Source organism: Zootoca vivipara, chromosome 6 (assembly GCF_965207765.1).
Source record: "Zootoca vivipara chromosome 6, rZooViv2.hap1.1, whole genome shotgun sequence".
Classification (NCBI taxonomy): Eukaryota; Metazoa; Chordata; class Lepidosauria; order Squamata; family Lacertidae; genus Zootoca; species Zootoca vivipara.
In genome coordinates this window covers 15273774-15300196 of record NC_142589.1, presented here as the reverse complement: position 1 = coordinate 15300196, position 26423 = coordinate 15273774, and the positions used below count along the sequence as shown (strand labels likewise).

The 26423-nt window shown below is 47.4% G+C and overlaps 2 protein-coding genes across 7 annotated transcripts in view; one reads left to right on the top strand and one right to left on the bottom strand.

Moving 5' to 3' along the window:
• Positions 1-25076, bottom strand: part of TTLL10 (tubulin tyrosine ligase like 10) — a 197236-nt gene extending 172160 nt beyond the window's left edge. For both annotated transcript variants that reach the window (XM_088671593.1, XM_060276203.2), the window contains exons 1-2: positions 24988-25076; positions 17167-17314 (exon numbers count right to left, since the gene is read on the bottom strand). In XM_088671593.1, coding sequence (XP_088527719.1) covers positions 17167-17304 — 138 coding nt within the window. In that variant the 5' untranslated portion in view covers positions 17305-17314; positions 24988-25076. The remainder of the gene's footprint in view (positions 1-17166; positions 17315-24987) is intronic.
• A 129-nt stretch (positions 25077-25205) lies between these two features.
• C6H1orf159 (chromosome 6 C1orf159 homolog) overlaps positions 25206-26423 on the top strand; it is a 32081-nt gene continuing 30863 nt past the window's right edge. The window contains exon 1 of one of the 5 annotated variants that reach the window (XM_060276211.2): positions 25206-25426. The gene's annotated coding sequence lies outside the window, so the exon portion shown is untranslated. Of the gene's footprint in view, positions 25427-25509; positions 26345-26423 lie in introns of those variants that run through there. The other 4 variants (XM_088671615.1, XM_088671612.1, XM_060276210.2 and 1 more) reach the window with 4 other exon arrangements.

Sequence of the window (26423 nt, the reverse complement as noted above, 5' to 3'; positions counted from 1 at the left end):
CTGCAGGACCTGAGTGCTGCAGCGCTCCCTCCACTTTGGATACTTGGCAACTGGTGCTCAGAGTCATGCTGCCTCTTGACAGAGGAGGGAGAGCATGCAGGGACATGCCAGACCTCAGGAAGTCATTGTCAGCTGAACAACACTCAAGTGGAGCTGCAGGCCCCCTTCTATATCCTGGGGAGTCCAATGGGCAACCTGGGTTGACAGGCCTGAAGGCGCTTCACTGAGAAGGATGCCTCCTGCAATTCAGAGGTCCACTGTATGGGGCTCTGCATGGCAACCCGGAAGCTCCTGATGCCCATTTTGCACGGGCCACCCAACAAAGAGGGAATGTGGAGAAATACTCGAGTTTGCATGCCCTGAATTTTCTAGCTTAACAGGCCCTGCTGAAATTTCCTTGCCTCAAAATCCGGGCACTCGACAAGGAGCCTATGCAAAGCTTAGCTACAGGTGTCTTCTTCCATTTGCAGCATGTTTAAGAGCTGAAGGCAACCTGGTGCCAAGGATAGTCAGATTGTCTTGCCGCGAGAAAGTGGGGCACCAGAACAACTTGACCTGGCCAGCCCTTGTTTTCTAAGAGGCCCATTGTTGGTGGAAAAGAGAGCAAGGCGTGAGAAACAATGGGGCTGTGAGTTCAAGATGCGCTCCACCGCGGCTCGTCAGAAGCAACGTATGCAAAGGGTTAAAGCTGGCCAAAAGAAATGACCGTCCTTTCATGGGGAAATGTTCTCCTTTACAATAAACGCTATTCACCCGTGGGGATTGTCTTCCCAGAGGAAGCTGGAGAGGCTCGCTCTCTGAATTGCCTGCTATTGTGTGCCATGGGGCAAAGCGTTCCAGGAGCTGCTTAGCTGCAGAGAGTTTTATTTTATTTTCTGGAGCTGAAGGTGTTTTGAAAGAGAACGGACTTGATGCAACTGTGGAACAAGAGCCTGGAATTCAAAGCCGGAAGCCAGTCTGCTGAAGTCGGAAGCTGGTTGCTGCCCAGGAAGCCACACACAGTAGATAATGTTAAAACAATAAAGGGAGCGTCTAATCTATTGAAGTTCATGGACATTACCAACATGGCCCATTCATTTCAGTTAGCGTAGGACTTATGTAGTTGAAAATGACCCAGTGAGCTTTATGCAGCATCTGAGAGACTTACAGATTTATCAGGGCATCAGCTATCATGAATGTGAGACCTCTTCCCCATGAATTCATCTCTGCCAAAGGAAAGACAGTGCTGTTTCCACGACAGTCTTGGGCCAGCATGCAGCATCTGTTTTTCAAGCCCCACGACTTTGTCACAATGGGGAACTGGTTGCTTCTCATTGTTGTTTTGCTCTCAAATCCCCTAGATTACTTTAAACACACACACATACTCGCATTCTTCTTTCTTTCTCTTTTCTTCACATCGTTGCCCCGAGTCCCCGCCTGCAGAGAGGCTGGATGGGCCAGAAATCCTGCAAGTATATAGCGGACTCTGGCATTTTTACGGGCTGCGATATACAGCGGGAGTATTTTTGTTTTGTGGCCCTCCCATTTCTGAAATACCACTTGAGCCGGTCTTCAGTTGGCCGGAAGAGGGTGGAAGCTATTTCATGGGTGACGTTTTGGGTTACTGCCGGCACATAACTCAAGCAAATCCACTCCTCTGCCTTCCAGTAATTATGCCTGCACAACCCTCCATTCGGCTTCCTTTATTATCCAGTATTCCGTTTACAGGCAGATAATTCTGCTTATGGCTTGGGCTGGTTCTGCCAGGGGCTTGTTTTATGCCCCTTGCTTTCTGGAGCTGTGCAAAGTTTTGGTAGGAAAGGAAGGGGAAGCCTTCTAAAGATTCTCTTTCCTGAAGCACTTGAGAGTTAAGGTGCCAATATTTATTTGCAGACATACAGTGATGCCTCGCAAGACTAAATTAATTCGTTCCGCGAGTCGTTTTGTATTGCGAAAATTTCATCTTGCAGTTTTCCAATTTAAACAAAGCAAAGCAAAACAAATGCAAAAAAAATCATCTTGCGAAGCACGGCCATAGAAAAATTCATCTTGCGAGTCAACAAAAAGATCGCAAAACGCTTTCATCTTGCGAGTTTTTCGTTGCGCAAGGCATTCGTCTTGCGAGGAACCACTGTATATGTTATGCAAGAGGGTGGCAGACAAGCATGCATTCCTGCCCCCTCCAAAAAATCCACACAATGTCATATTCAGGTTCCTTCTTGCTAGCAAAGCTTTCTCTCCTACATCCCAACAGCTTACCTTATTTGTTAGTCTACAGCTGGGGTTGCCAAATTTCAAAAAGTGAAAACCTGGACGCAAAAGTTGATGAGCTTCCGATATGGGCTGATATACCCCTGGGTTTTCCGGACATTTTAGCCACTTCCTGAAAATTCCACCTGGACGCCTTTTGTGATGGATGAATCCTGACTATGCCCAGGAAATTCTGGACATATGGCAGCTCTACTTCTGCCCATACTCATGGAAGCAGGAGGTGTCCGCTAGCAAGCAGCCACCAGACATCAAAAGCCATCAAAGCAAGCACCTCCTTAGCCTAGCCTGGGCACAGTATAGAACAGGCATAGGCAAACTCAGCCCTCCAGATGTTTTGGGACTACAATTCCCACCATCCCTGACCACTGGTCCTGTTAGTTAGGGATCATGGGGGCTGTAGACCCAAAGCATCTGGGGGGCCGAGTTTGCCTATGCCTGGCATAGAACAATCTTTCATGGCCACCTAAGAAGAAGCCTAGAGGTGGTTTATCTCTCTTCACTTACTTTTTTTTTCCACATTTATTACATTTATATCCCACTCTTCCTCCCAAATTAGTCCAGGGCGGCAAATGCACAAATGATAAAACATCTAAGCGCATCTTTAAAGTATTTCCAATACAGATGAAGATGGGGGAAAGATCTCTGCTGGAAAAGGCTTGTTGGAAGAGCTGTGTCTTCAGCAGGTGTTGGAAACCCAACAGAGACGGTGCCTGCCTAATATTCAAAGGGAAGAAATTCCAAAGAGTAGGTGCCACAACACTAGGGGCGTGATACCGTACCTACATTGTGCAGAACAATGGTATCTGCAGGCGGCCCTCACCTGCAGAGCACAACAGTGATTGGTTGGGCATATAAGGGATGAGACAATCTTGCAGGTATCTTGGTCCCAAGTTGTTCAAGGGCTTTATGCACCAAAACCAGCACATTTCACGCAGCCCAGCAGTGCTCCCGTTGCAACGGCGGAGAAAGCATCGGAGATATGTATGCGTGTGCGATGGCAAGCTTTGCCTCCATTTCCCAGATTCTTGCCTGAGTGACAGAAAATCGCAGCATCCTAATCTAGGCTCATCATAAACATATTAAGGGCCTCGGCACGATAAATTCTGTTCCAACGAGATGCTGGGGGGGGTGGGGTTTATAGAACCAAGCAATCAATGGTGGCACAAGGGTAAGATGTCCTTGGGTGCATGTCAGCTAATTTACTGCCATTACTCAGATATGTAGCTATAAAAAGGACATCAGGATGCTTTTCTATGCCTTCATAAAAGCTTAATTTATAACTTCATCTCCAGAGTCAGGCTCTGCCCGCAAACGGTTTCTGACACACGGATCTCTTTCGGAAGGAAGGCTTGCCCAGGTGCTGACAATCATCCGTTCAGTTAATGAGACTAAGGGAGAGGAATTGCCTGCAGTGACGGCAGCAGTCATCTACCCCCCCCCCCCGCTCCCCGCCTTGTGCAAATTTATTAGGCTACTTGGGATGATTAGGGTAACTAAGTATTTTGTGGCTGTGAACATAGGAAGCTGCCTTAGGCTGAGTTCGTCTAGACCAGTGGTGTCTTCTCTGACTGGCAGCAGCCCTCCGGGGAGTCAGTGTGGTGTAGTGGTTAAGAGTGGTAGACTCGTAATCTGGGGAACCGGGTTCGCGTCTCCGCTCCTGCACATGCAGCTGCTGGGTGACCTTGGGCTAGTCACACTTCTTTGAAGTCTCTCAGCCCCACTCACCTCACAGAGTGTTTGTTGTGGGGGAGGAAGGGAAAGGAGAATGTTAGCCGCTTTGAGATTCCTTCAGGTAGTGATAAAGCGGGATATCAAATCCAAACTCTTCCTCCTCCTCCTCCTCCTCCTCCTTCTTCTTCTTCTTCTTCTTCTTCTTCTTCTTCTTCTTCTTCTTCTTCTTCTTCTTCTTCTTCTTCTTCTTCTTCTTCTGGCCCTAGCGAAGAGCAGCTTGCAGCCATGTCAGGCATTTTTGTACCTTCCATCTTAAACATGGGTGGATATTTCCACGGAGGTTGCAGCACACAGGGAAGGGAACGGTAAACTTTTTTCCCCTGCCTTGATCCCGATGAAAGAAGCCTCCACCCATTGTCACACATAAATGAGCTAAAATTTATGATGGAGGGGAAAGCTCCCATTGATTGATCCCTGCAATCAATGGCTACTAGCCATGATGGCTATGTTCTCCACTGCCAAAGGCAGTACAGTAATGCTTCTGAATACCAGTTTCTTGGAATTGCAAGTCAGGAGAGAGCTGTTGCACTCAGGTCCTGCTTGTGGGCTTCCCACTGCAGCATCTGGTTGGCCACTGTGAGAACAGGGTGCTGGAGCATATTCTTTTGTTCTTATGTTCTTAGCAGGGATTCTGATGTCAAGGAGCAGATTATAAAAGGATTCCTTCTAACAAGAAAATATCTCGCTCTTCCTCTGTTTAAAGTATCATCATGGTCAGTTTCCCCCTGCAAGTTCCTGGGAGGCTTGGCCCCTGTGGGAGTGAGTTCCTTAGGTTAACTATGCGCTGCGTGAAGAAGTCTTTCCTTTTCTCTGTCCTGAATCTTCCAACATTCAGCTTCCTAGGATTTCCACGAGTTCTAGTGTTAAACCACAACGGGGCAGTTTGTCCTCCTAGGGAGTCCTCCAGCTCCAAACCTTCTCTGGGAAAAGGAAACAGGAACTGCACACCAAGCAGGCAAATCGTGTGTGTGTTTATGCAAAGGCATTTTCCCACCCCCTGCACACACACTTGATTATTTATTCCATGCAAATTTGCATGCAAAATTCCAAATGCCTTTCTTCCTTCAGACGCATAATGCACTTCTTAATTGCAAGAGAAATGAAGTCGGCTTCTCCCTTCTGCCTTTGCAAGATGCGGAGCTTGTCGTCGGTATTCAATAAATAATCAAGGTTTGTTTTTTCTTCAAAACCTTCCATGCCACTTCTGCTAATGATCCATGATGTTTGCGATAAACAAGCCATTTCCCTCCGAGCAGCTTCAAGCAGCTTCTTGTCTCCTGGGAGCCCTTCTCCCTCTCTCTCCCTCTCTCTCTCTCTTCCTCTCTCTCTCTCCTTCAGTTTCTCTTATCTCCAAACATGGTGTCTTATCAGTTCCTAGTGCTGTGAGCAGCCTAAGCCAAGCTTAGCTCAGTCTCTTCTGGAAAAATGAGTACTGAACATGGGCAGGTGTTGATGGAGAGTTAACTTGGAAGTATGTTAGGGCTTGCTGATCAGAAGGTCGGCGGTTCGAATCCCTGTGACGGGGTGAGCTCCCGTTGCTTGGTCCCAGCTCCTGCCAACCTAGCAGTTCGAAAGCACGTCAAAATGCAAGTAGATAAATAGGAACCGCTACAGCGGGAAGGTAAACGGCGTTTCCATGTGCTGCTCTGGTTTGCCAGAAGCAGCTTTGTCATGCTGGCCACATGACCTGGAGGCTATACGCCGGCTCCCTCGGCCAATAATGCGAGATGAGCGCACAACCCCAGAGTCGGTCACGACTGGACCTAATGGTCAGGGGTCCCTTTACCTTTACCTTATGTTAGGAGCAGCAGAAAGTGGGGGGGGGTAAGCATCAGAGGAGAACCTAAGGAGAATTCTTGTGGGTTTGGACCACCAAAATGTCGAGAGAAAGGGAGGAAATGAGAATCACTGGGTTGTGTCCAACTGTGTTCTACACAGATTAGACCCATTGACATTAACAGACCTAACTTATTCCTGGTCAATGGTCTACTCAAAGTATGGCTACAGAACTTTAGAGTTGGACAGGATCTTGGGCATCAGCAGGTCCAACCTGTCTGCTCAAATTGGTGGGCTGGTGGGTACTCCTGCATCCATATTTGTTGCTGGAAGCCCAGGTAGCCTTAGTGGCTAGGAATGCCTTTTACCAGCTGTGGCTGGTATGCCAACAATAGCCGTCCTTGGACAGGGTTAGTCTGACCACGGTAAGCCATGCATTGGTGACCTCAAGACTTGCTACACACTCTGTGTGGAACTCCCCTTTGGGCCTGGTTTTGAAGCTCCAGTTGCTGCAAAATACTGTGGATGGAGTGTTGATGGGGACAGACTATTGATAGCTGGTGCTCAAAAGCTTGCACAGGGTGCCCATATGCTACCAGGTCAGGGTCAAGGTTATTGTAATAATTTGCAAGGCCCTTAAGTTGTTAGATCAAGGAGATCTCAGGTACTGCCTGAACCTTTAGATCCCTGCCCAATCATTGAAGTCACTCTGAGTGATCCCCCCGCCCCCGCCCCGGCTCGGATGCACAGATCATATTCACCAGGAGCTGTGTGTTCCGTGTTGTGGGCCCAGTTTTATAGAACTCCCCGTTGAGGTCAGACAGGCCCTCTTCCTGTTGACCTTCCAGGACCTACAGAATACTTCTTTATTCCTGCAGGCATTTCAAATGAATTCTGGTTTCCTGGTTTTGACTAATTGCACTGAGTTTCTTTGCACACCGCCTAGAGACACTTGTAATTAAGCACTTAGAAACTGCTGAAATCAATCTTGAACGAAGGAATATTGAAACTACAAAATGTTGTAATATACAGCTACTGACTCACGCCTGTGTGCATGAACCCTGAACTGCCCATGGGCAGAGGCGTCTTTCCCATAGGGCCTAGTGGCTCATTGTGCCGGTGCGCCGGCCTCTCAGGGGCGCTGGCAGGGCGCAACCAGCTACTAAGCCCTATGGCTCCTCCTCCACCACCACCACCTCCTCCTCTCCCTTGGCTGCAGGAATCCCCTCAGCCGCTGCCCGCCGAGCCACTGTCCTGCTCCTCGGGCCGCTCGTCAGGCAGCGGAGGAGGAGGAGGCTCCCCAGAGCCTCGCAAGCTCTGTGGCCCTGGGACTCCTGCTGCTCGCGGCCGCGCAGCCCGCCAGCATGCATGCTCTGCAGGCAGCCGGGGCGTCGGTGGCCGGGATTTCTGCCAGGGGGTGGCTCCAGGCAGGGCTAGAGTTGGCCAAGATGGGGGGCGGGGCGCAACATGGAGTTCGGAGTTCGGAGTCAGCAGCGGCAGAAGTAGCCGCCTCAGCAATAGATCAGGCGAGCCCGTCCCGTCGGTGAGCCCGCCTGTCTGCGCCATAGTGAGCCGCTGTGTGCTCTGCTGGGGGGCGGTGGGTGGGGATCCAGACTGGATATGAACTGCCCTCCAGCTGCTGTCCGCCCGAGGGAAGGGTGGGGGTGGGGGGCGCCTGAGGGATCCCTGCACCATGGCGCCAGATAGGCATAAGACAGCCCTGCCCATGGGGGTGGAGCTTAGCAGACTCCCTGCAACCTTTTAGTTTCCTGCTATTCTCCTTTTTTCCTATGCTTCCCAGAGCAAGGAGGCATGTGGTCAATGGTTCCCAGTTGGGGGGGAAAAACCAAGTGAACTGAATCTCTCCAAAATGGAGATTTTAAAGCCTGTACCTTTCCTAACCCAGAGATTACATGGTCCTTTTTGTAAGGAAACCAAGTTCTTTTCCTTTTAAGTCATTTGGAACCTTTTTCATCTTCATTTTACTGCCAACGGAGACTTGCTTACTGTAACTTCTGGAAAATCCGTGAATAAAACATTCACTTATTTGCAAAGTTACGAGTCTGTGATTTCTTCTAGCCTAAGTATTTTTGCAGGCAACATTTGTTTAAAGATGGGTGAAGGCAGATGCAAATCTAAGCCCCCCCACCAGCATTGCACATAACAAAAACTATTCTTTTAGTTCCCTTTGTGGCAAAATTTTTTTAAAAAGGCTGGTCCCCTTTCCAAATCTCCTTCCTTGATATCTTTCTGCCTTGTCAGCTTTGGTAATTGAGAATTCAACAGCAAAAAGCAATGTAACGAGCCTTCAGTTTTTACTGTCAGCCTGGCTGTCCACATATTTCAACTTTATGAGGCATATTCTTGCAGCGAGACAAATTGTATACAAGGCCCTCGTTCCACCAATATTTCCTTGGCTTGACATTTCATCTTCTCCACGGGAGTGGGAGCCGAGTCACGATGCCAAGCTGAGGACAAGACCCAGATGAAAGGAGGAGGAGACTTCTGCTGGACCACATCTGGGAAGGACAAAAGAGCAAGGGAAGCAGACCCAGCTTGATGTTGGAGCACCTGCTTGGCATGCAGAAGGCATCAGGTTCAATCTCTGGCATCTTCAGGAAAAGCTGCTGGAGACTTCCTGTGCCTTAAGAGGAGGGCCACAGCTCAGTGGTAGAGCATCTGCTTTGCATGCAAAAGGCCACAGGTTCAATCCCCTTCATCTCTTGTTAGGGCTGGGACAGATCCCCTGCCTGAAACCCTGGAGAGCCACAACCAATCAGCATCCTATGTTCCTATCAGCCCAAGGCAGCATGACCAGCCATTATGGGTGATGGAGGTGGTAGTCTATTATCATCTGGAGGGCCACAGGTTCCCCTTCCTCTGCTCTAGGAAAACTAGGTGCTGACCAAGGATCAGTGGTCTGGCTCAGTATAAGGCAGCTTCCTATGTTCCTATATAACCTCCCTTCAGACTGGGTGAGCCAAGTCAGAAGTTGAGATCAAAAGGTGCAACAAAATGCAATGTGGTTGACTGCAACTCCCATCTTCCCCAGCCACCTTAGCCAGTAGTCAGGGATCGTGGGAGTTGTAGTCCAGCAACATCTGGGGACCCAAGGATGTGAATTCTTATTAGGACTGCTTTGTGTGCAGAAGGTCCCAGGTTCAATCCCCGGCATCGCCAGGTTAGGGCTAGGAGAGACCCCTGTCTGAAACCCTGGAGAGCCGTTGCCACTCAGTGTAGACAGTATAGACTGCCGATGCAACAATGGCGAGAATGGTACAGGAGTAGTTGGGAAACAAGAAAATGTAAGAAAACTGAAATAACTGAACAAGATTGTGCTAAGGCAACAACAGCCAACAACAAAAAAGGAGATCACAAGCTGTTTTCCAACTGCTTGGATTTCACGCTGAGAGATGTAGTTAAACGAGGCCGCTTTCCCTATCGGTGGGTGATGCTGTGCGCCCGCCTTAAGAGTACAAGGCATGGATCAGAGATAAGAAAATGTGCTCAGTGGGAGGTAACCGGCTTCTGCTGGGCATCCTAAATCCATTTAGGCCTTTAGGTGGGACCGTGATATTAGTGTAATCTCTCTGGCTTCCCTGCAAACGGCCTCCTGACATGGCACTTTGGTCTCTACTTAATGAAACGGGGAAAGCAACCCGAGTGCACCCCCCTTTCGCAGAAAGCACCAGGCTCCCCACCGATACCACCTTACAAAAGGCACTGCAGTTTTCAGGCGAATTAACCACAGCCCAGAAATAATTAACCCCACCGCGGCGAGGATTTCTACAATGGCTATATATCAAGCTCAGCTAACTTAGGCACCCTCAGATAATTGCTTCGATCTCAATTGTTTCCCCTGCAAACACAGAGAGCCCCCCTTCTTTCTACCAACCGTTGTAAAATCAGCTGTTGTTCATGTGCCACGCAGGGTGACTTTAGAAGATGTATGTTGAAGGCCACATCTCAGTACACCGTCCCTTTAGGGAGGGACAGCTGCTCGGCAGTAAAGCACATGCATTGCATACAGAAGGGCCAGAGTTTGATTCGCGGCATCTTCAAAAGGACCAGGAAGTGGATGATGGAGTCCCTATTTCTGCCCGAGAGCCTAAAGTGCTGCTGTCAGGCACAGGAAGCAATACTGGGATAGATAGGGGCAGTTAAAGGGTGCTCACATTTCTGATTTAGAGTGCAGTGAAGTCGTGTGGGGTTGTTTCAGTGCGTTAACAGCTTTCTCCCCAGCTGTTCACATCCACATGACTTCATTAGTGTCAGATTCATTTCTGTCTGTGTATGCACAGGGCAGGCATGTCTTTACCCTGTGCAAGGGTGTTTGCACCTTGGCTGGAGACAAAATAGGAATAGCTGGAGGTCTCCAACTGGTGTGAAGCTGGTTTGAGAAACAAAGCATCCAACAGCAGTATTTTAAAGCAAAGCACAGGCTACATAAGCATTCGGGAGAATGTCGCGCGGACGTGGGTTAAAAACCCAGAAATGGAAACTCTACGTGTGTGAACACAGCCCAAATCTGCCTTGGTATAAAGTGGCTCCCTGTGTTCTTTTAGCAGAAGGGTGGGGGCTTTTACGGGCAAGTTAATAGGTGCTGTCACATTTCACAGCCACTTCCCAGCCAGGCAAAAGCACTCAAGGAAGCAGAGAAGCGGGTGGAAGGAGTGTGGCCTGGGGAGAATGCCAAGGGCCAGGTAGATAGAGCCACAGGGCCACATTTGTTCCCAGGGCCTGAGGTTCCTTACTCCTGTGCTAACATTTAGGAGGCAAATGAGAGGCTTGGGTGAAGAAGGTGTGCATCAGCCTAGCCATAGGGAGCTACCAGGAATTGTGTGTTTAAGTCCTTTGCAGGCCTACCTGCAGTGTGCAGGGATCTGCTCCTGTGCCTCCCAGGCAGTGGAGGAAGCCTGCTGGAATTAATGGAGATGGCTAACTGAAGGTCCATTCATTTCAGTGGGTCTACTCTGAGCAGAACTTAGTTGGAGACAACCTTCTGCAGTTTCCTTGGGCCTGTCTCCCCAGTTGCATTCCCCGCCTGTCTCGCTGCTGAGCCGCCCTTCTCTTCCTGCCAACAGGCTCTTATACGACCACAGTGAGTGGATAGGCACATACTGCCGCCGGCTTCCACTGCATCTCTCCAAACCTCTACACTCCAATGTTTACTTCCAGCTGAGCCAAGGCTGGAGAAATGCAAGGACGTGCCACACCCTTGCTGCCTTCCTGTTTCTTAGCTAAGGCTGGGTGGCCAGCTATTCGGATGTTGATGCAACAGGGGGGTTTTGCACCATGGGGGCAGCGTTAGACTACATGACCACCAAGTTTCCTTCTAATGCTGCGGTTCTATGTTATAAGGCCTTTAAAAGTTCAAGCTTTTGAAGTTGAACCTTAAAAAATTGCTGTACAGTGGTACCTCGGTTTACAAACACAATTGGTTCCAGAAGTCTGTACTTCAGGGCCGTCTTAAGTATATTTGGCGCCCTGGCGCCGTGGTGCGATGGATCCCTCCGGTGCCCCCGCCCCGTTTCACGGCGCGGCGGGCGGGCGGGTGGAGCTCCACGGCCGGAGCTGCGCGGCTGGGCCGGCGAGTGGGCGGGCGCAGCGCACAGTGCAGCTGCCGGGGACACAGCTCTGCGGCAGGTGGGCGCCCTGCGCCACCCAGCCTGGCCGTAGGGCCGGCCCTGCTGTACTTAACCTGAAGCGTACTTAACCTGAAGCGAACTTTCCCATTGAAAGTAATGGGAAGTGGATTAATCTGTTCCAGACGGGTCCGCGGAGTACTTAAACTGAAAATACTCAAACCGAGGCGTACTTAAACCGAGGTATGACTGTATTAGCCATCTATCTGCTGTCTCTGAAAAGATCTTACCCTTCTTCTGATTACATCCTGCTTCCCACTGCCAGATCCCTCCTCAAAACCCATCCCATCCAGGCCTTGATGAAATCAATACTGTGGTACCTCGGGTTAGAGATGCTTCAGATTAGAGACGCTTCAAATTACAGACTCCGCTAACCCAGAAATAGTACCTCGGGTTAAGAACTTTGCTTCAGGATGAGAACAGAAATCGTGCTCCAGCGGCACGGCGGCAGCGGGAGGCCCCATTAGCTAAAGTGGTACCTCAGGTTAAGAACAGTTTCAGGTTAAGAACGGACCTCCAGAACGAATTAAGTTCTTAACCCGAGGTACCACTGTAGTGTCTTAGTTTGCACTGCACTGCCCCACTTTACCTTCCTAATCCACTGTGCAGCTACGGGTTTCAACTGAAGCCATCAAATGCAGGGCATGGCCGAAACAGTTAAAACTGCTTTTAAGCAAAAATTAAAACCAAATGCCGCAAAGGAAAAACTAATATAGGAATAATCTTCATCAGACTTAATTAGCAACTCAGGCTGTTACCAAGACACACAATTAAATCTATAGGTAAAACGACAAGCCAATACAATTTGTGCACAGAGCTTTAATCTGCAAGCGGGCGCACAAATCTATAAGGAGGAAAAACAATCGTTAATTTTAATAATGCCTAGAATTACTATGTGCCGAGCTGAGTTTTCAGCATCAAGACAACAGCTTCACCTCTTGGGAGGCATCAAAGAAGAATTAAACTTTCTCTCCTTAAATATGAATGGGGAGAGCCAGCTTGTCTGGATCCTTAAAATGCAGCGGATGTTCGCACCAGGTAACGGAACATCGGAATATCGTACACACTCGCAGCAATGTCTCTCTCAGTGGACTAAACTGGTTATTTCCATATCCATCTTTTCCATCTGTGTCCGGTTGCACAATACCATTTGGGGCTTAAGATAAACCTGCTTAGATTTTCTTCATCTTCTTCTTCTAACGGATGCTTTGCATCAAGGGACACTTTTGTTCCTGGAAGTTTATGGCCGTCTAAAACTTTGTAAACTGAGAAACGGGGCCAGCGAATCAATTTCTATGCACTTTCAAAATATGTATTTATGATTTGGGGGGGCAGTCAGTCTGGATGGAACCCTGGGTTCCCTTCCAAATCTTCAACCTATACCGGTGGGGGCAGGATATGCAAGAGGAAGCCTGCCAAATTAGTCCCTTTGTCAAGGAAGTGGCAAAGAAAGGTGGGGAAGGCATTTCACCCCATTGTGCTCACCTGGCTAGAGGCCATGCAATCCTACGGTAGGTAGGGAAAAGAACAATAGCCAGAGTTGGTGCTCGTGTGTGTGTGTGTGTGTGTGTGTGTGTGTGTGTGAGAGAGAGAGAGAGAGAGAGAGAGAGAGAGAGAGAGAGAGAGAGAGAAGCTGCAGGCAGAGAGCAATGTTTTTTTGCTCTGTGCTGGATCTGTTGTGGTATTAAGACTGAGAGCCCTTGTATATATGTAGAAATAAAAGCCATAGGCCCTAAAGACACCACACCTTCTGCTAACTTGCATTCCAAGGAAACTCAACCCTGGGTGATGTGCTTGGGATCCCTTGCGCCTCTCACTGCTTAAAGAGTGGGGTGGACTTGTAACAATATATTTCAGGAATCCCCCTCTGTGGCACCCACCACAGACGCCAGACCATCTCAATTTATTTTCTTCTTTTAATTGTGGGGTGTTTAGTGTTTTGTTTTTGTTTAATTATTTCCCCATAAGTGGTGTTGGCTAAAATGCAGGCATCCACACCCTAGTACAGGCATCCCCAAACTTCGGCCCTCCAGATGTTTTGGACTACAATTCCCATCATCCCTGGCCACTGGTCCTCTTAGCTAGGGATCATGGGAGTTGTAGGCCAAAACATCTGGAGGGCCGCAGTTTGGGGATGTCTGCCCTAGTATGTCTCTGGGCTGCCTATGGAGAATTTTGCCTGTTTTGTTTTGTTGTGTGTTTTTGTTAATTTGGGTTGTATTTTTTTTATTAGGGAGTTGCCCCCTTTTTTAGAGGTGCAGGGTATTTTGCCTGTGTATTTTTTTTGCTTTGTTTTTGCAGGATGAGTCTGTCTGAGCATTGCTGTGACCATTATTATTATTATTATTATTATTATTATTATTATTATTACCTTACTACTACTACTACTACAACCATTACTATTTAAGAATCATTAAACTGGAGGGTTGGAAGGGCTTCTTCATTTTATTTATTACCTGCTCTTCACCCTAAGGTCTCAGGGAAAGTCACTACAATCTAAAATATAACATTAGAATCACAGAATCATGGATTCAGAGTCACTCACTGCAACCTCTGCAATGCAAGAATCATGGCTAACAGTTGGCTATTCAACCTTCCAAGGTAGTCTGTTACACTGTCATACAACTCTTACCATCAGAGTTGGAATTCCAACTTTGCAATTCTATGATTCTATGAATTTGAATCTATTGGTTCAGGTCCTACCCTCTGGAGAAGCAGAAAACAGGCTTGCTTCATCTTCCATGTGACTGCCCTTCAGATGTTTGAAGATGGCTACAATGCCATCTCTCGGTCTTGTCTTCTCCTGTCTAGACATACCCAACTCCCTCAACCGTTCCTCATAAGGCCTGGTTTCCAGAACCTTTGCTGTCTTGGCAACTCTCCTCTGCACACATTCAAAGGAAGTTTGAAACAAATTATAATCACTAGAATTAGGGTGGGGACAGTCTGAGGGCAGATTGTGGTTGGTGATGCCTATCTGTCTTGCCAGAGTGGTGCATGCTCTGGTTATCTCCCACTTGGACTACTGCGATACACTCTACGTGGGGCTTTCCTTTGAAGGAGATTCATAAACTACAATTAATCCAGAATGCGGGAACTGGACTGGTGACTGGGAATGGCTGCTGAAACCATATAACACCGGTCCTGAAAGACCTACATTGGCTCCAGGTACGTTTCCGAGCACAATTCAAAGTGTTGGTGCTGACTTTTAAAGCCCTCAACAGCCTCGGCCCAGTATACCTGAAGGAGCGTCTCCACCCCCATCATTCAGCACCAAGGGACTTTTGGCAGTTCCCTCCCTGCGAGAAGTGAGGGAACAAGGCAGAGGGCCTTCTTGGTAGTGGCGCCCGCCCTGTGGAACGCCCTCCCATCAGATGTCAAGGAAATAAACAACTTTCTGACTTTGCAAAGAGATCTTTAGGCAGTCCTGTTTAGGAAAGTTTTTAATGTTTGATGTTTTATCGCTTTATTATTATTATTATTATTAATATTCTGTTGGGGAATATTCCACTGGGTCAGAAAAGCCTCTTCCTGCAAGGCTGTTCCTGAGGTCCTGCTCAAATGTTGACACCCACATATGAGCAGTCAGCAGTGTTGGAAGCAGGATGGGCACATCAGGTGAGCAAGGAAGGAGGGCACTCTCTTGCTTCTTGCTATGTGTTTTTAAAACTAATATTATCATTGATTTTTATTGCACATGTTTTATTTTTAAAAATGGGGGGGGGAATACCCCTCAGCTTACATTGACAATACATTTAAATATCAACACATCCGTCTTAGTTTACACATATAGATCAATATATGCCATCTAAATGTCCAATTATGTATCCAAGAGTTGGTGTTTATATAAAGCGTGCTCAGTTGTAACAAGTGTTAATGTCATCAAACCATTGCAAAAGAGATACTGTGTTTCTCACAAAATAAGACGTGCCTATAAAATAAGCCATGGCATGATTTTCTCAAGGCAATAAAATATAAGACATACCCCAAAAATAAGACGTACTGGGTTACTGGTACCGGTAGCAGATATTTATCCTTCCAGGCTCAAATAAGTCTCTTAGTGATCATTAGGGCACATAGCATCCGTTCTTGTTGTTCCACCTTTACTCTCCATGTGATAAATACGATTTAAAACTACACAAATATCTGAAAATTTCAAGGCTCTTGCCGATACAAAATTGATACAGATGACAACTTCTGATGAAAAAGAAGTATCACTGGACATGCTCACATCCTGTTTCTCAGAGAGGTATTTACAGTTTTACACCTCCAGCACCTACCTGAATTGGACAGGGCTTCCTGCTATACATAGCAGGACAGATCTAAGTAAAATGTAACATCTGATCCAGCAAACCAGCCCATAGATAAAGAAGAAATTCACCATTTTATGTATCAACTGCCATAAAAACTAATTTAATAGATAATAAAACTAATAATTTAATAAAACCTACTTAAAAACAATATACAGTGGTTTTCAAACGTCTCAGAAGTTGAACGTTTCGGTTTTCAAACACCAAAAACCCAGAAGTAAATGCTTCCATTTTCAAATGCGACTCAGAAGTTGAACGGCTTCCACTGAGTGTTTCTCAATTAAATTTGGAGACCGCCCTTTGCACCTCAGTTTTCAAACATTTCAAAAGTCAAACGGAACGGATTACGTTCGAAAACCAAGGTACCACTTACGTCTCTATTAATGTCCAAAGCCAAAAGGCCCCACACTGAGTTCCAACAGATAAAACACAGGGAATAATAATAATAATAATAATAATCATAATCATAATAAGGTGGCTCGTGCTTGTTTTGGCTGATGAGAGCCGTAGTTAAGCAACATCTGGAGGGCCAAAGGTTCCCTACACATACTCTTGAGCATCATAAAATTTCCTGACACAGTCTGGAATGTTTTCCAAAGCAAAAATGTTCCAGCGCAAATTACCCTGTGCACATGATGTTATTCATTTATGCATAAAATCTTAAGACACCGTTCCTCCCAAAGGAGCCCAGGGTGGCAAACACATAAATGATAAGACAATGCAATTAAAACATTAAAGAACAAATTTTATATATAAAAACAATTGCACAGCAGATGAAGATTGGGATAAAGATCTCCACCCAAAAGATTTGTCACAAGAGGAAGGTCTTCTAATAGAGCTTCTGAAATGACCCCTCTAATATATAACAAGAGAGCATTCTATAGGGCAGTTGCCAGCATGCTGAAGACCTAATCCCTACATTGTACGGAATGAAAGTCTTGACAAGACTCTCTCCTGCAGAGCGCAGTGATCAGTTGGGCATAAAATGCATGAGACAATTTTTTACTCTAATTTGCATGTGAACATTTCCAAAGGCAATGTTTTCCAGAAAACCCACATCACTGCCTTCACTTAGGGCTTTCAAAACCAGCACTTTGAATTGCGATCAGAAATAACTAAGCCATCATTGCAGCTGCTACAAAGGTGGTGATGGGGGAGCAGAGACATATGAGCCCTATAATCCCACCTCTGTAAGAAGTGTGGCTGCAGCATTCAGAAGCGACTGAAGTTTCTGAATGGTCTTTAAAGGCAACCCACATACTGTATAGTGCATTACAATAATCGAGAAAGGAATGAGGCACAGATCACTGTAACCAGATTGGAAGGTTACACTGTTTTGACCTCTTCTGCTAATATGAGCATTTGTTGCTTTCTGATGCCTAGCGGAAAGCCGGCAACGTTCAGGCAACTGATCTCAACGCCTTTGTACAAGCCGCAACACTTTTCACCCTTACCTGCCGCCGTCTTCTGAACTTCTCAAAAGCCTCCTGCATGCTCTCAGTATCTGTTCTTTTCTCCTTCCCTTCATCATCCGATCCCTCAAGAGTTACTGTGAAAGCACAGTAATTGTTCTTCGTTCCCGATGCCATCATTCTTTCATTCCTTCCGTACAAAGAAATTCAAATGGTCATTTGCCAGAAATTCACATTTTAATCCCACCGCAACCAAGTTTTGGAAGACTACTTCCGAGAGTGGTCCACCTCATAAGGAAACGAGAACATAGGAAGGGTCCTGCTGGATCAAATCAAAGGCCCATCTAGTCCTGTTTCATAATGTCAACCAGCTGTCTATGGGAAGCTCACAAGCAGGTCCTGAGAGCAAGAGCATTCTCCCCACCTGCCATTCCCAGTGACTAAAATTCAGAGGTATACAAGCAACCCCCGATTTGCAAGGGTGTTGCATTCCAGGTCATTGCAACCCCACGATGGTGGAGCGTTTATAAGCTTGGTCCACCCAGTTACACCCCCTTTTCATGCCACTTCTGGGTACGTGACAATGCACACATGCACAGTCGTGGGTGCTTTGAGCGTGCACAGAATGGTAATGGCCTGTAGTACCTCTGACAGTGGAGGCAGAACATGTTTATTTTTGGGTAGCGCTGAATGAGAAATCTGACTCAGTGTGCAGTTTAAGGTGAAACAACCTAATTCACACGTTCCAAAACAATACGCAAACTGAAACACAGCCATCCTTCAAAATTCACACTTCTCTCCAGCCAAGCAATGGGTACAAAAATGTACACACGGAGGTAAAGTGTTCATAAAAATGCTTATATTAATGAAAACAACATATAAAAATGCATCCCATTAGGAAAAATCACTTTGCGTGAATGTACACATTAGGGGAAATTACATACTAAAGTGTATATTAGGGAAAATTCACACTAAAATGCTGGTGAATTTTCATGAGGACTTTTTAAAAAGTAACTTGCAAATTGATATAGAAATGGGGAAGACTCATATTTAGAGTCACTGGCAAAGTGAGACACCAAAATGAACAGATTTGCCCTTTCCTACTTTGCAGGGTGTGGGGCACCTCTGGGAAGGAAGAGCCATCATCTGAATCCTATTGAAATGACTCCATGATTGGAGCAGAAGTCCTTCGCTGCTTGTTAATGTGGGAACAAATGACTACCGTTTTCGAAAAGACAGGCAGGGAAGCACTTAAATCTGTCCTAGCCTCATTACACAGATAATTAAAATTTCGCTCAGTAGTGCACAAGACCAATAACCTAGTCTATTAAAATATTTGTAAAAATGTCACTGTGTGTGTTCTTCCAAGATTTTAACTGCTTTCTCCAAACGTCTGGCTGGATTACCAAGTAGGCATGTCTGAAAGTTGAGCAGCCTTAACAGAGTGGATATGCTGGGACAAGGGAGAGAAAACTGCCTGGACCCCTCCAATTGTAATTTTAATTTTTTTATTTCTCTCTCTCTCTCTCTCTCTCTCACACACACACACACACACACACACAGAGAGAGAGAGAGAGAGAGAGAGAGAGAGAGAGAGAGAGAGAGAGAGTAAAAATGAGTCTCAAGTCATTTTATTTACAGAGATGTAACAAAAAACAAGCAAACGATTTTCAGGCTGATTGCTAAACAAGAAAACAACCAGCTCCCGTGCTCCACGATTCTGGCTGATGTTTGCAAATGTGCTTGCAAGTGCTTCCCCCACTGACACCCCAGCCTTTCTGCCCTCAAAACTGGAGACTCCCCTGGCCACATCCCTCACTGGCCCTGAGTCCCATCTCAGTTGTTTTTGCTTGCCTGCAACATGTCCTTCAACTCTGATACTGCCTCTTGGTTGCCGGAGGCAGGGTAAAGAGGAATCTGCGAGTGTGCATAGAAGCTGGATTACTGCAATGCATTATGTGGGGCTGCCTCTCGAAACAGTTCAGAAACTTCAGCTGGTGCAAAATTTGACAGCCAGGTTGCTCACCAGAACAAGAGAATTTGAGCATACAGTGGTGCCTCACTTAACGAATGCCCTGCTTAACTAAATTTCCGCTTAACGAAATGATTTTTCGAGCGGAGGTTGCCTTGCTAGACGAATTCGTTTTATGAAAAATACGCCTAGCGAATCGCGGTTTACCATAGGAATGCATTGAAATTTAATTAATGCGTTCCTATGGGCAATTTTTTTTAAAAAAAAATTCAATGCATTCCTATGGGATTCGCTAGACGAATTTTTCGTTATAAGAAAAGACCCGTGGAACGAATTAAATTTGTCTAGCGAGGCACCACTGTATAACGCTGATACTAGCCCAACTGCATTGGCTGCCAATTAGTTTCTGGGCCCAATTCAAAATGCTGGTGCTGACCTATTAAGTCTTGCACAACTCAGGACCTCAATATCTTAAGGATCACCTCTCCCTATAGAAACTGACCTGGACCCTGTGCTTATCATCCAAGGTTCTTCTCTATGTCTCCCACTCTCCCTGAGAAGTTCAGAGGGTGACAACACAAGAGCAGGCCTTTTCGGTGGTGGCTCCCCATCTGTCGAATGCACTCCTCAGAGAGGCTCTCCTGGGAGCATCATTACATGGATTTGGCGCCAGACGAAAACATTCCTCTTTACCCAACCATTCAACCATTAAATAATCTATGGCTTGCTAAGGGAGGGGGGCAGTTATTACCATTATTTTATCATTATGCTGTGCAAATTATCTCCTTCCCTAGACTTGATGTTAGCCAAAAGGCCAAGAAATTGTCTTCTTAATGTTGTACATCACCCTGGTATCTTTGGATAAAGTACTGTACTTAAATCGAATAAATAAATAATAGCCTACTACAGGGGTCCCCAGACTTACCGGCGTTTGGGCCGGTTCCCACCGCGCCGACTGCGCGGCGGGCCGGAGGACGGGGGAGCGCGCGCCTGTGCGGGCCGGCGGGCGGGGGAGTGCGCGCCCGTGCGCATGCACACGGGCGCTTACTGGCGCGGCGGCGCGCTTCCAGGGTTGAAAAAGCGCCGAAAATCCGTTGTGCGCATGCGTATGGGCCTCCCCCGACCCGGAAGTGCACCAGAAATGACCTCTTTCCGGAAGAGCGCTGCCGCGCTGCGCGCCGTAAGAGCAGGCGGCGGGCGGCGGGGGTCGTCGCGGGCCGGATTGGCAGGCCAATTGGGCCGCATCCGGCCCCCGGGCCGTAGTCTGGGGACCCCTGGCCTACTATATAATGGTCATGTTTACATTTATTGCCCCACCCACTTTTACCTCTAGTCTCGCCCATCACTGAAGGTTACCCAGAAGAGAATGTGGCCCTCATGCTGAAAAAAAGTCTTCCCACTCCTGATTACTCCCAGCACCAATGTGGTGCTCTGATATTTACAGCGCCACCACCAGAGATGGCCAGAAGGCAGTAGTGCAGTTTACTGGCCCACCAAAACTCAGGTGACACAAGGCACCAATTGTGTTCCATTTGGTCATATATATAGTTGCTACTCACTCTGCCCCAGCACCCCAGTCTAGGCCAGGGGTCAGCAAACTTTTTCAGCAGGGGGTCGGTCCACTGTCCCTCAGACCTTGTGGGGGGCCGGAATATATTTGGGGGTGGGATGAACTATTTTCGCCCACCCACAAAGAGGCCTGAAGATGCTTCACTTTACCTGTCCCCAGTTGTCGTCCCAATAGCTGCAGTTGGTCTTCTCCAGCCAGCCAGGCTCCGTAGGAGGCTGCGCTGGCTGGTGAAGACAGAAGCAGCAGCCCCGGTGAAGGAGCTGCAGACAGAGGTTGGGGAACTGGGGCATCACCGGAGCTTTTACCCACTACCTGCTGCTGGTGGTGGTGCTGCTTCCCGAGAGGCACCGCGGAGAAGAAGACAGAGCTGCCCACCAACCCGCAAGCGGCGGCCATGGCCACTGCAACAACCTGCCTGAATGCCATGGGAGGAATGAAGGAGGCAGGCAGGTGGTGACGAAGAAAGCGCACGAGGAAGCGGCACGGAAAAGGGGCGCGCAGAAGGAAAGAGGGTGGACTGAGAGAGAGGGGGGAGGAGGAGCAGGAGGAAAATGCAGAAGCAGCTGGCAGCCTGCGTCACGCAGGCGGGTGAGCCAACTCCTGCCATCAGCGGTGCCCGGCATGGGACAAGATTGCTCCGTCCCTGAGTAGAAAAGCACCACTGTGTGAGGGAGAGGGAAAGAATGTACATGCTGGTGATCCACGCGCTGGTGATCCACACGGCAATTCACGGACCGTCTGCGAACTGGATCTAGAAGGCAATTGGGCCTGATCCGGCCCGCGGTCCTTAGTTTGCTGACCTATGGTCTAGACCAGGCATCCCCAAACTTCGGCCCTCCAGATGTTTTGGAATACAATTCCCATCTTCCCCGACCACTGGTCCTGTTAGCGAGGGATCATGGGAGTTGTAGACCAAAACATGTGGAGGGCCGCAATTTAGGGATGCCTGGTCTAGACAATATTGCTGTGAGGTGCTCACAGAATCCTATCCTTGGCTCAATGGCCAATTAGTTGTCATGTCTCCGAAGGCTCAGAAATGAGCAGGTGAGGCCTGTGTGGGAGGAACACATCCTAGTACAGTAGTGTATGTATGGCAAGGTAGTGAGTCAGGAGGGAGAACATGGCTTTACCTTGTGGTTCAGGGGTGCAGCCTGATGAACACAGGGACAGAACTAGTCTCCAAAATACTTGAGCCAACTAAAAAGCAGGCTGCTCCCTTGTTTCTTACTGGAGACCCTGAGGATGGAGGCTGAAACCAAGAGATCTGGCAACTTTACCTCCCATTGAACCAGCTGGTGGTTCCAAATTGCCAGCCCTCTCAGAAGGTGGCAGTCCAGACCTTTCTAACTTTTTGGTCATGCCATATCTTTGTCTGTCCCCTTGTCTTCAAAAGAGGGTTGACATTTTGGGGGAGCTGTTTGGTAGCCATGGTTACCAGATTCTAAAAATGAGGGGATTCCATTATACTTTACAGAGCCACCTTTTATGGGTGATGAAGAATTGTTATTTCTTTATCACTTTATTATAAATATTATAATTATACTTAAAGGGGCATCCATATAGAAATATTGTCATCTGCCAACTGGCCCTTTCAGAACATCTCCCCCCCCCCCAAAAAAAATGAAAACCAGTGCTGAAAACAGCAAGCTTGAGTAATAACAGTGTAAAGAGCTGCATGTTAAACCCTTTTGCCTTCAGGAGAAGTTGTGTTTTGTTGGACTAAGCTACAGGAAGAAAGGGGATTCCCTATTTTCTCAGCTGGCTTTAAGACGCTTCACCTCCTCTCCTTCCCCACACCACACCACCCTACAAAAATCAAAGGTATCTATCAAATCAAAGCTGCCTTTGATTCTTCGGTGACATCAAAAACGCAGTTGTGGCTTTCCTCCACCCCTTCCTGGATATAATAAGAATCAGGGTTTTATGTTGAGATGTCTTTGAGCGATGCAAAACCAAAGAGGGAGCTTTAGCTGCAAAGCCAGCTGGGCAGTGGAATTCTATTTGCTAACCAGCTGGTGGGGGATGGGTATTGATTGTGTGTTTATGTGATGTATTCAACACCAATGCTACTCAGGAGTAGACCCATTGAAATTCATGGCCACGACTAAATTAGGTTCATTAATTTCAATTGGTGTACCCTGAGTAAAACTCCGTGGGGAACATTTTTCACACCAAGGGCCACATTCCCATCTTGGGCAATCTTCCAGGGGCCACTTAACAGCAGTGGACAGGGCTAGAGTCAACAGTGGGTGGAGCAATAAATGCAAAAATTATCACTGCACTAGTATTACACACCTCTGTTCTCTTTCTAGGCAAGCAAGAGGTAATGTCAGAGTTCAAAGACATATTCCAGCCAGAAGGGGCAGACTTTGGTCATCGTTGGTAATATGGCACCCTGAATGAGGCCACATTTGGTGCCCCCAAATAAATCTTCTCAATTATGGATCTTCTCCATTTTGCACCCCCTCAGTTTGGTGCACGGTGCAGGGGAACTGCCCGTGCTGATCTAACTCCATGGCTGCAGCCAAGCAAATGCAGCACAAGGCACAAGGTGTGGCCTTGGGAGAGTGGGATCCCATGGGACAGAGAGGTCTGGATGGCCGCACTTGGCCCTCAGGCCTGAGGTTCCCAACACCAGATCTAGCCTAGTCTTGTCTGCTCTACTATATCCTGACTAGCAGCAGCTCTCCAGGATCTCAGGCAGAGATCTCTCATGTCACCTATGTCACCGGCTACCCTGAACCTTTTAGCTGGACAATTGATGCTGGAGATTTTCTGCATGCAAAACAGTTGTTCTACCATTGAGCTATGGATGGTCCCTACCCCCAAATGATCATCCCATAATAAATCCATATAATGTATGCTTTCCCATAAGACTGCCTGTGAATCCAGAGATCTTTTGTTTTAAATCCTGAGCTCTTTTGCAACCTGTTTTCGCCCATTTTTTTGTATGTAACATACATACCATTTCGGGGGGGGGGGATTGTGTTGCATCTCTGTTTTTACGACACTGTTTTATTATTATATGTTATGTTTGTGTGCCGCATAAGAGGCTTTAAAAAACAAAACAAAATAAGGGGTTTACAAATGCTTTTAAATGGAAATTTTGGCTGACTATGTACAGTAAAATAGAAATAAACACTAACTGATAAATACTTTTTTAAATGCTTTTAAAAAAGAGAAAAATAACATTTTAAATTCTGGATATGGTTTTAAAATAAAGGTTTTTAAGGTTTTTTTTACTCTGTAGAGCAGGTATGAGGAACCTTTGACCCTCCAGATGTTTTTAAACTACAGCTCTCATAAATCCCGGCAAGAATGGCCAATGGCCAAGGATGATGGGAGTTGTAGTTCAGCAGTATCTGGAAGGTCAAAGGTTGCGTACACCTGATATAGGGGCATAGTTGAATATCATGCTTCAGATAATGCTGGAAAACAATGGGGCAATCCTGTATCTCAGGGCTGGGGAAACTTTGTCCCTCTATATTTGTCAGACTCCAGCTCCCATCACCTATCCCCAATGATCATGCCAAGCGGGCTGGGGATGAGGGGAGCTGGAATCTGCCAACAACTGGAGGGCAACCTGTTCACCCAGCTGGATGTATTTGAAGGAACATCTCCTCACATATGTTCTCCCAAGGGTCATCAGGATTCCTCCACAGGATGAGACACCCTGTAAGAGACAGCATGGAACAAGGTCTCCTCTGTGGTGACACCCTGCATATGGGGACCTATCAGTCCACCTTGTTTGTGGATTTTTGAAAGCTGGCATAGCTGGTTTTCATTTGTCTGTAGACTGCTTGTATGTTAGTTTGTTTAGACAGATGTTTGCAGATATGTGAATGGACCAATCTGAGATTTTTAAGTACTTTGCAGCTTGGTTCCCCCACCTCTTCTCTCTCTTTTTCTTTTCAGTGTGCTTAAAGGTGAATTAGAACTGTGTTTCATTTCCTTTCTGCCTGGGTTAAGGAAAGGGAACAATTTTCTATGATTCAACTGAATGATTCTGTGCTGTAATGTGGAATGAATTACTCAGTTTATGTTTGCATAATTGCATAGGGAATATTATTGTTAATAAAAATAAGAATGCAGTGCTATTGTTTCTGCTTAACTGCTTAGCATGTAATATTGAAAACAAAAAAATACAATGTAATGATTACTGTGTATATGTCAACCTAATTTAGTATTATTATTTTTAATGTAAGAATAGCTTTTTCTATATTGTACCTATGGAACGTATGTGCATAGGGATCTTCGTGGACCACCACCCCTAAAAATTAACACCTATTCCCCCATCCTCAAAATAATCTTTTTCTCTCACCTGATCCCTCCTCCTCCAAATACTACCGCCACCTCTTCCAGGGGCGTCTCCGTGTCCTAGCAACGCTCAAGAAGGCCTCTCTACCCGGAAGGATTTCTGGTCGTTGTAGTCCAGGGCTGCATTCAACGGCAGCAGCTTATTCTCGTCTGGAAACTACACTTCCCAAGAGTCGCCGCGGTAGAAAGAGGGGAAGTGGGGCAGGCGAAGCGCGTTTACCTGGACGAGGTAAGGCACGGAAGCGCGGTGGCTAATGGGAGGTGTAGTTTACGAGGAGCGGGAGGCTCCAGCGGCGCAGGCGGGCCGTAAGGCCCCAGCGGGACTACAAATCCCAGAGAGGAGCGGGAGGTAGCGGGGCAGGGCGCCGCCTCAGGGCGGGGGGTACGAAAGGGAGCCGGTTGGAGTCGGCTGTTGCCAACGGCTGTTGGGTCCGCTCGCTCAGGTGAGGCCGGGAAAGGGGCGCGGGTGGGCGGGGCTGTCTCCCGTCTTTCTCCCCATTCCTCCTCTCTGAAGGTAGAGCCCCTGAAGTGCGGGAGGAGGGTCCCCCGTTGTCCCTCAGCGAGCATGGAAGGCTCAGGCGGTAGCGCCTCCTGCTCGGGGGGTCGGGAGGTGGGGGGTCGGGTTGAATCCTGCCTTGTCGTCACCTGCCTTGACCTCCCCCCACATAGGCGTTTTGGGAGATCTAACTTGACCCTTCCACCCCACCTCCCACAGACAAGCATTTGTGGGCATTCTAGCTTCGCCCCCCTTTCCCTTCCCATATATTTGGGGGAGTTTAGTCTAGATTTCCTCCCCTCCCTGTACATTTGGGCTAATCCAGCCCTGACCTCCACCTACACACACGCACATATATTTGGAGGAGTCTCATCTTCATGCTCCTGTGAACATACACACGGTTGGGGTATTTTGCCAGGAGCATTTTGGCGCCTGTATATTTTTAGGGACCAAGGGTGAAGCTTTGCTCTCCCATCCTTATGGGATGGTGTCGTCTTGACTTGTTAAATATTTGGGACAGAAGGTTCCCGTCTCTATTTGTTGTGAAACTTGGTTCTTGTTTACATGCATACCTTGATAGATGTTTGGAGAAAGAAGTGGGCTAGTTTTGGGGGTGATTAGAAGGATGGCCTGCAGATGGGTGGGGTGTACATAATAAATCATTGTTATTATTAGATGGGGTTTTGCATATACTGCCAATTAGCTGCCCCCCTCCCTTTTCCACTGAACTATAGCTTTACCTGGTGCACACCTGACACCTCATGGACCAAATGAGGAAGTCTGGTGGGCCTAGTTAGACCTGCCGACTGGATACTCCTCGCTGCCAACCTGAGTCGGGGGACCTTCTCCAGTACCTACCTTTAAGGTCTGTTGTGCATAAGTGGGGCCTTCTTGGTGGTGATCCCGGACCCGAGTTCCTCACCTTGCTCTGTCTAGCCAGTTGT